Below are 10,040 nucleotides of genomic sequence, written 5' to 3'. Positions count from 1 at the left end.
GTGGATGCTGTACAGCAAGGCTAAAAACCATTAGCAAAGCCAATAACGATTGGTTTTGCAAATGGTTGTTATTTTTTTCCTCATGATACATATAAACCTCGATGTACGGAGGCATTCAGAAGTTTACAAAACACTACAGAACGGTGACATGGGATAGGAAAATTGTTCAAGTGTAGAAAATACAAAAAAAATATACAAAGGAGCTTCCCTGTGTTGCAAGAAATATTTCAGAGAGAATGTAATTAAGCAAAACTCGCGGATGTTTCAAAAGGACTTTGAGTGTATTGTACTGAGAAGAAAGCTAGAAATGAAAGTACGAGTTTATTTTAACTGTGTGGCAAACATGAGAAGAATATTACTATGCAGATGAGAGATGCTATCCCTGTGGCAACTGGGAACTCCAGCAAAACACGTAATAATAGACTGGGATACAACTTAACACATTCAAAGGGGAGAATCTGTCTCAGTTTGGTGAACCCAGTGTTGTGTAACATTAGACACAAATCTAGTGTCCAGTACAGATAACTCGGGATTACATCACTACAGTCATGCCGAATAAAGTGGCCTTCTCATATAGTAAAGAGTTCCCAAAATGTACACTTACCTTCCTGCATAGGGCAATAAAATGCCCATTAATAGTGAAATTATGGGCAGCTGTTTGCGTAAAGGTGGTCAGGTTCACAAATTCTAGTGCTGTGGGCACAACAGCTGCCCTTGTACTGGGATTTCGCCATATGAACATTATCAGTGCAAGTACTTGGAAATTCCTGCAGATGATCCTTCTTCTAGTCATAGACCAGGTTTATTAGTCTTTCTCCTAGTCAAACCGATGCTTACTCTGGGATGAATGAGTATAGAGACTACCCATGTTATCTCACATGAAAAGGTAATGGTGAAAACATGCTTTATCGGAAAAAAGATCCAGCTAACAATTGTAATCAAAGGAACCTGAAAAGCAGACAATAAGTAGTAACAGTTAGACACAACCACCTTCAGCAGACTTGTTGGCGCTTAAATATGTGACGTGTGCCCATATTGTACTGAAAAACCTTTCATTCCAATTCTGTATGCCGGGACCCCATGAACTGTGTTGGTCTCTGTTAATTCAAGAACAACTAAAGAGTATCCTAAACTATAATATACATAAAGCACAAAAGGAGAAACTGTGAGACGGCCCGTCCACCACCACCCATAAGTGCCCTATGCAAAACAATGTGAAGAAACGGACAAAAAAGGGTTAAGTAAATTTGAACCCCCTGTCCTAAAAATCGATTTTTAGGACAGGGGGTTCAAATTTACTTAACCCTTTTTTGTCCGTTTCTTCACATTGTTTTTAACTGAGTTCGAATCGCTCCTCTATTAAAAGTGTTGGTAGGGGGAGTGGTCTACACTCATTTTAATCTGCACCTTTTTGGTTTGTTGTATTTCTACACGTAGTAACTACAGGAACCCGATGAAGACAAACGGCTACCTACCATGTGTGGGTGCCTGAGGGCTCCTTTTTCCTCACTGGGATTTCACAACCTTTAAATTTGACACAGCTAATATTTTTGCGTAGGGCACTTATGGGTGGTGGTGGACGGGCCGTCTCACTGTTTCTCCTTTTGTGCTTTATGTATATTATAGTTTAAGGTACTCTTTAGTTGTTCTTGAATGATTATCCCAAGGGGTGTGAGAGTAAGCATGAGCGAATTTTGTGGATCTCGCGTTCGCGAATTTTGCGGATTCGCAATCCGCAAAATCCGCGAATTCCCGCGAATTTTTTTTTTTTGTGTTCGCCCGTGTTTCTGCCAGTTCGCGAGGGTTTTGTACACTTTCGCAAATTGCGAACTTACCTGTCGGGTCGCACGTTTCGCGAACTTGTTGTTTCTACGTGTCCAGCCTGTTTGGGACACTCTTCTTCATCACTGCCACTCTCTGTCACCACTGCCACTCTCTGACTACTCATGCCACCCTCTGGCCCACCCATGCCACCCTCTGTTTCATCACCACACCCTCTGGTTGTCCAGTGTACATTATTTTCGGCAAAGCAAAGCACACCTTCCCTGCCTCAAGTGACCGGAATTAATTTGGGGCTGATTAATGTGTCACAGAATATTTTTTTAGCTGGCACCTGCTTCCTTAGTGCGCCCTGATTAGTGATCTTTTGCACTTGCTAAGTGCTTTCATTGTTGCAAAATTAGTTACAACACCTGCCCTGCCCCAACTGACAATAATGAATTAGGGGCTGATTAATGGATTTTAACTTCCAGCCTGGCTCCTGCTTGTCTCCCTTAGCTGTAATTCAGGACCTTTGTGGCATATGTGTAACTATTCTGAGGTTCAGAGCAGGGTCACATAATAGTTTCAACTGGCAACTGAACTCTGGAGGGGCCCCTCAGGAAGCACTACAGGAAATGGCTACTAATGATGAGCCTGAACTTTTGAACCTGGTAAGTAGTTACTTTCAGTTTTGCTAAAATCGTATTTCTGCAATTTTGCACTTATTCGCGGGGCGCGAACTCACGCGAACTCACGCGAACAGTGCGAGCAGTGCGAGCAAAATCCGCTGCTCGCGGATTTGCGGATTTTGCGGGAGATTCGCAAATCTCGCGGATTGCGGATTTCCCGAAAATTCGCAAAATCCGCGAGCGGAACGGATTTTCCGCCCATGCCTATGTGAGAGTATTCTACTTTGCCCTTTCTCTCTTGCTGTTTATATAGGTCTCTGTTAATTCACATTTTCCCAGCAATAAAGTGTGGTAACAACCATTGCTTACATATTGGTTAACTATAGTTCCCCTTACCATTGGAATTTTATAGTGTCATATGGATTTAATATTAAACTTTGAAATTAGTACGTGTTGACAATTGCTTAACAGAATACCAGGAAACACAACATTTACAAGATTGAGCTTCTTGTATGAAACACTATTTGGGGTAGAAACATATGACAAATTAACACATAAACACTCGGAATGCAACAAAGTAAAGAAATGGCAACAAATATTTTATTATAAAAAGAGTGCAAATATATAGAGAATATCAAATATAAATTATTTAAGCGTTCATTATTAGTTTACAAAAGTAGTTTAAAACTGGTGACACAACCAACGCAAAACATAAAAATTGATAACCTTGATGATAGATGTTGACCTTTTCCTCTTTAGCGATAGCCAGTTATTTTTGTAATAAAAATAACACAAATATGTACCTAAAGACCTCCAAACCTCCTTCACTAATGTTACTCATTTCAAAATGTATCTGCCCCTGAAGAATCATCATTCATGTGTACAGACTCAATACTATCCGGAAGATCCTCTTCCATCATAGAAGGTAAGGTCACCAACATTTTTCCAGGTGTGGTCTCCAAACCCAAACGAGGCTCTTTGGTCCCCTCTGTAATGGAAAGGATGACAGCAGAAGTGCTAAATATTTAGAAGTACAAAGTGTAAACAGTAATACAATAATTTTATCATGCATACACATACCAAGGAGACATACACATGTTTGGCAAGCAGGGGAGGGGTGGTCTTGTTAGAAATGCATACTCCAGCGTGTGATAAAGCATGTTTTGCTTTCCAACGACAAATCCATGTGAAATAATACTGCCCATATGGGACCACATTGCTGCCTAAAGTACACTAAATGTTAATAGAAAAAGGAACGTGCATGGAATGTCATTTTTTGTTTTTGTTTTTTTAAACAAAAAGAACAAGTTACTTACCTTCGGTAACGCTTTTTCTGGTGGATTCGGTAACGCTTTTTCTGGTGGATACAGTATCTGCCTGTGGATTCCTCACCATGCGAATATACCCTGCGCCAGCAACATTCGGAAACTTTTGTAGCTCTCCACGCCGACGTGGACGACGTCACAGAGGCACGGCTCAGCTCGCGACCTTGCTGACGTCACTGGATCCATAATAGGACCTCGTCGGCGTCATGACGTCAGTTCTGCCCTTTTTTCCGTGCCCCTGAGGCACGCGGACGGACCGACATAAATAGATAAAGTATACACAGTACACAGTATTCAAACCAACACACATAGTGTGAAATCAATGCAATAAGCGAGAACAATTAAACATTTCCATTGATAGAAATAACAAGAATTGCAGGTATAGAAGAGTGTACAAACGGGGAGGCGGGTGGGTCAGTGAGGAATCCACAGGCAGATCCTGTATCCACCGGAAAAAGCGTTACCAAAGGTAAGTAACTTGTTCTTCTGATGGATACATCTACCAGTGGATTCCTCACCTTGTGAATAGAATCCCACAGCAGTCCCCACTCCCGGAGGAGGGTGTCCACTCCACTATACCAAGAAATCCTGAAGGACAGAACGCGCAAAATGACCATCCCTCCTCACTTCGAAATCCAAGCAGTAATGCTTCGCGAAAGTGTGGAGGGAGGCCCAGGTTGCCGCTCTACAAATGTACTTTACAGGAACACCTCTAGACAAAGTTGATGTAGAAGACTTTGCCCTGGTAGAATGAGCTCCTAAACCCTCTGAAGGTTCCTTACAGGCCAAAGAGTAACAAATCTTGATGCACAAGACAATCCATCTGGAAAGTGTGCGCTTGTGCACCGCTCTGCCTTTTCTGCAGCCAGCAAAACCCACGAAGAGCTGGTCATCCACACAATAATCTTTAGTTGTATCAAGGTAGAAGCTCACCGCCCTCTTTGGGTCCAAGCGGTGAAGCCGCTCCTCCTCCTTGGAAGGGTGAGGGGGAGGATTGAAAGTAGGAAGGGTAATGGACTGCCCCAGATGGAAAGGAGTTACCACCTTAGGCAGAAAAGCAGCCCTGGTCTTGAGTACCATTCTTTCAGCATGAATGGTCAAGAAAGGGGGTTTCGAACTCAGAGCTTGAAGCTCGCTTACCCTCTTTGCCGAGGTAAAAGCAACTAGGAAGACCGTTTTAAAAGACAATAGTCTCAAGGGACACTTGTGCAAGGGCTCAAAGGGAGAACCCATCAAGTAGGTTAAGACAAAATTTAAGTCCCATTGAGGCACAATACAAGGAGTGGGCGGAAATTTGTTGGTAAGGCCCTTAATGAAACGTAACACAATAGGAGATTTAAACAAAGATGGTTGATCCGGCAAGCAAAGGAATGCCCACAAAGCCGACAGATAACCCTTCACAGTAGCCACTGCAAAGCCCTGCGGAGCTAAAGAAAGAGCAAACTGAAGGATGTTAGATAAACGGGCTTTTAAGGGGTCAATAGATTTCTCTCCACACCATGAAACAAATTTGTACCGCCTATAAGAATAAATGGACTTGGTGGAATACTGCCTGGCTGAAAGAATAACATCCACCACGTCAGGCGGGAGAGAGAAAGAATTCAGATTGCCCCGTTCAATCTCCAGGCATGAAGGTGTAAGCTCTGGAGGTGGTGGTGTAGGACCTGCCCCTGCGAGAGGAGGTCTGCCCTGAGAGGGACATGGAGCGGAGGGCACGAGGAGAGGTGGAGAAGATCTGTGTACCACACCCTTCTTGGCCAATCCGGGGCGACCAATATGACTTGGACCCGGTCTTGGCGAATCTTCCTCAGAACAAGATGTGAGCCCCAACTCAACTGAAATGCGTCCCCCAAAGCTTCCTACATCGGATACTGGAGACTGCAGAATGACGGGCAGTGAGGGTTCTCGTGAGTGGCAAACAGGTCCACCTGAGGAGTTCCCCACGTCCGGAAGACGTGACGAACCACCTCCGGATGAAGCCTCCATTGGTGGTCGGCAGGGAACTGCCGACTGAGACTGTCTGCACGCACGTTCAGAACTCCGGCCAGATGATTTGCCATCAGACAAATCTGATGGTCCTGAACCCAGGACCAAAGACGCAGAGACAATGCGACCCTACTCCTCCCTGCTTGTTGACATACCACATCGCAGTAGTGCTGTACGTTAGGACTTGAATCGACTGACCGAGAAGGGAAGGGAGGAAGGCCTTGAGTGCCAAACGTATCGCCCGTAACTCTAGAAGGTTGATGTGAAGCAGCCTTTCCTCTGGAGACCAAAGACCCTTGATCTCCAGATCCCCCAGATGAGCACCCCACCCCAGAGTGGATGCATCCGTTATCACTGTGGCAACCGATGGAGGCAGATGGAAGGGCTTTCCTTGAGACAGATTGCCCTCCACGCTCCACCAAGACAGATCCGCTGCAGCTTCTCTGGAGATCCTCACTGACTCCCTGAGATCTCCGTTGTGCTGATACCACTGCCTGCGGAGGCATCACTGGAGCGCCCTCATGTGCTAGCGTGCATGATTGACCAGCAGAATGCAGGAAGCAAACAGACCGAGCAAGTGTAGGACCTTCAGGATTGGAACAACCGCTCCATTGTAAAACAAAGGAATAATTTCGTGAATGTCGAAAATCCTTTGAGGTGGAGGGAATGCTCGACAGACAGTAGTGTCCAGTACTGCCCCTATGAACAGGTTGCGCTGAGAGGGCACCAGGTGAGACTTGGGTACGTTTATCGAAAACCCCAATTTGTACAACAGCTGGGTTGTCACCTGCAGATGATGAAGCACCTTCCCGGGTGACTATGCTTTGAGCAGCCAATCGTCCAGATAGGGAAAAACTGGAATCCCTGACCTTCTGAGATGGGCTGCCACCACTGCCATCACCTTGGTGAAGACTCGAGGTGCAGTAGTAAGTCCAAACGGGAGTACCGCAAACTGATAGTGTTGTGAACCCACCATGAAATGGAGATACTTCCTGTGCGACTTCAGGATCAGTATATGAAAATACGCGTCCTGCAAGTTGATCGACACCATCCAGTCCTCTTGCTGCAGCGCCTGAAGAACCTGCGCAAGGGTAAGCATCTTGAACTTCTCCTGCTTCAAAAAAAGGTTCAAGATCCTGAGATCCAGGATTGGACGTAACCTGCCATCCTTCAGGGGGAATCAGGAAATACCGGGAGTAGCATCCCTGAACCCTTTCCTGCTCTGGAACCACCTCTATCGCACCTTTTTTAAACAAAGTTAGGACTTCCTCCTGCAGGAGAAGAAGGTGGTCCTCCGAGCAAGCCCCTTGGCAAGTAGGGCAATTTGGAGGGAATTCCCGAAAGGGAAGGGCATACCCATTCTCCACAAGATTGAGAACCCAAAGGTCTGTAGTGACCGATTCCCAATCTTGCAGAAAATGAGTAAGCCAACCCCCGACAGGGCCTGCATGAACCAGAATGGTGGATCTAGGGCTGCTTTGCTGTGGCAAGAGGGGGAGAGGTAGAGGAGGAGGAGGAGGAGGAAGGCTGACGGCCACGTGGGCGACCTCTGTTTCTGCCCCTATAGGATTTATATAGGGTGTTCTGCTGCTGCTGTGGCTGTCTGTAGGTCCGAAAGGACGACCTTCCAAAGCCCCTGAACTTTCTATAAGAAGAACCCCTAGACTGTGTCTGCAGGCCCAGAGACTTAGCTGTAGCCTTGCTATCCTTAAATCTCTCCAAAGCTGCATCTGCCTTCTTTCCAAAGAGTCCTGAACCGTCAAATGGAAGGTCCAAAAGAGTTGCTTCGACATCTTGAGAAAATTCTGAGGATTTAAGCCATGCACTCCTCCTAGATGCCACCGAAGACCCCATTATCCTGGCTACAGAGTCCGCTTTATCAAGTCCACTCTGAATCACCAGTGTCAGACAAGACTTCATCAAAGTTCTTTCTGTCTTCCTCCGATAACTTTGGGGCCAATTGTTTTGCAGAATCCATTAAAGCATGGATATACCTGCCCAACAGGCAAGTGGCATTGGTCGATTTGAGAGCCATAGAAGCCGATGAAAATACCTTTATAGCAGCCTGATCCGGCCTCTTAGACTCTCTGTCACCTGGAGTCTGCGGAAAAGCTCCAGTCGATTTCTTTGAGCAGGCAGCTTGAACAACTAAAATCTCAGGTCCAGGACGTGAAGATAAAAACTCCGGATCACCTGAAGCCGTCCTATATCTTCTGGCAACTGGCCTTGAAACTGCAGGAGCAGAAAAGGGTTTTTGCCAAACTTCCAAAATTGGCTCTGTAATAGCTTCATTAAATGGAAGCAAAGGTTCAATTACTGCAGAAGGAGAATGAAGCACTTCTGTCAGAATATTAGACTTAAATTCCGTAGTTGGGAGTTGTAAATCCAAAAGATCAGCAGCTTTACGAATTACAGCATGGTAAGGAACCACATCTTTGGAGGGAGCCTCAGAAGGAGGAGAAAGTTGCCATTCTGGTGATAATTCCAAACCACTTGCCTCCCTTAGATCTTCAAAAAAGTCTTCTGACTTATGAAGCTCTCCTTCCTCCATCTCATCCTCTCTATAACGCTGCTCCTCCAGCAACCTTTGTGCCTCACGTCAGGACCTCACCTTCGGTGCCAACGGAGTCGTACACGGATCCAACGGATTCGGATCCAGTAACACCTTCGAAGTCGAACGAGGCCGAGCTGACGGCGCAGGAGATGGAGGCATCGACGTCGGCGCCGGGGTCGACGTCCTCGGCGCCGGGAAATGCCATGATGGCGCAGCAGGCAGAAATGGCATGAAGGGAGCTGGAGCATACGCTTGAGGTACTCCCAAATTGAATACCATGGGACCCATGGGACCCAAAGGTGCACCAGTGGGGTACATTGCCCTCGCAAAGACACCGTACATCGCATTAAGGTAATGCGTCGGGTCTTGCCCTGGACCAGGAAAAGGAGGGTACTCGCCTGGCATAGGCATCACCGGATTTGGGCCTGTCGGCGCCGTCGGTGGATCCACCGGAGTCGATGGCCTCTCAGGTACAGGTACCTCTTCTAGCCGATCCAGAGAGTGCTCCGAAGATGGTGAAGAATTCGGAGCCGGCGACTGCGCCGGTGAATGCGCCGGAGACTGCACAGGTGAAGCCACATGAGAAGTAACTCTCACTGGGGAAGGAGATGGAGATACATAGTCCTTTCGACATCGATGATCTTTTGAGGTCGAAGACTGAGCTTCCTTCTTTATCCCAACGACGTCAAGAGCCATTGCTTCCTCTTTTTCTTATGTTTCTTGAATTTCGAAGCATGACCCGACGTCGACTTCGACCCAGACCTCGATCTCGACCTGGCCTTCGATTTCCTCCGACCTCTCTTGTCTTTACGAACCTTCGCCATAAACAGCTTGGCTTCCCTTTCTTTCAGAGCCTTCGGGTTCATTTTCCTGGAGGAAGGACAATCCTCAATGTCAAGGTCCGATGACAAACACCATATGCAATCGTCGTGTGGATTCGTTATGGACATGTGTCCACCGCACTCCCTGCAAGGCTTAAATCCTGATTTTCTCGACGACATCTTTGAGAAGAGAGAAAAAGAGAGAACAGAATACAAACTGGAAACACAAAGTAACAAGCTACGGAGAGTCGCAAAAAACGTTGGCGCGACGGCGCGGAAAAAAGGGAACTGACGTCATCACGCCAACGAGGTCTTGTAATGGATCCAGTGACGTCAGCGAGGTCTCGACCGGAGCCGTGCCTCTGTGACGTCGTCCACGTCCACGTCCTCGTCGGCATGGTGAGCTACAAACGTTTCCGAATGTTGCTGGCTCAGGGGATATTCACAAGGTGAGGAATCCACTGGCATATGCATCCATCAGAAAGACGTTTTATTGCATGAAATCAGCCCTCTTAGAGAAGCCTCCTTTCAGGGGAGCGTGAAAGAAAGAACATATATTTGCACAAGATGCAAGAAGTGCCTGGGAACAGGCATCCTCAACCCTTTAGCACTGCGTCTGGACTTTACTGTTGGGGCAGGCTCTATGATGAACGTCTTGCAGCCATTTCATTGGCTGTCAGCTGATTGAATGCCAGAAGCACTGGGAGTCCATATTGGATTCTGGCAGTGTACAAATATTTGATATGAACATTCGGCGCGAAGGTGTGATTTGGGTGTTTTTTTCTATTTGTCAGAATGGTGTTTAACAGGGAAAGCAAGGAGGGCAATTCAGGGAGAGATAGGCAGAGGATGGGACGGAGCTCAGCCTTTCCTGGAAGCTCATAGACCAGGTCACGGTTACAGAAGAACACTTTGGTGACACGGGTAGTGTCGCACCCGGGCCCTTGCGTCAGCCGGATTGAGG

The 10,040-nt window shown here is 46.6% G+C and overlaps 1 protein-coding gene across 2 annotated transcripts in view; it reads right to left on the bottom strand.

The window, feature by feature from the left end:
* Window positions 1–2,970: 2,970 nt before the first annotated feature.
* KIAA0586 (KIAA0586 ortholog) overlaps window positions 2,971–10,040 on the bottom strand; it is a 637,696-nt gene continuing 630,626 nt past the window's right edge. For both annotated transcript variants that reach the window (XM_086937986.1, XM_086937987.1), the window contains exon 31: window positions 2,971–3,378. In XM_086937986.1, coding sequence (XP_086794112.1) covers window positions 3,233–3,378 — 146 coding nt within the window. In that variant the 3' untranslated portion in view covers window positions 2,971–3,232. The remainder of the gene's footprint in view (window positions 3,379–10,040) is intronic.

Source organism: Lissotriton vulgaris, chromosome 9, assembly GCF_964263255.1.
Source record: "Lissotriton vulgaris chromosome 9, aLisVul1.2, whole genome shotgun sequence".
NCBI lineage: Eukaryota > Metazoa > Chordata > Amphibia > Caudata > Salamandridae > Lissotriton > Lissotriton vulgaris.
Note: the sequence above shows the minus strand (reverse complement) of the source record. Positions and strands in the feature narration are given on the sequence as shown.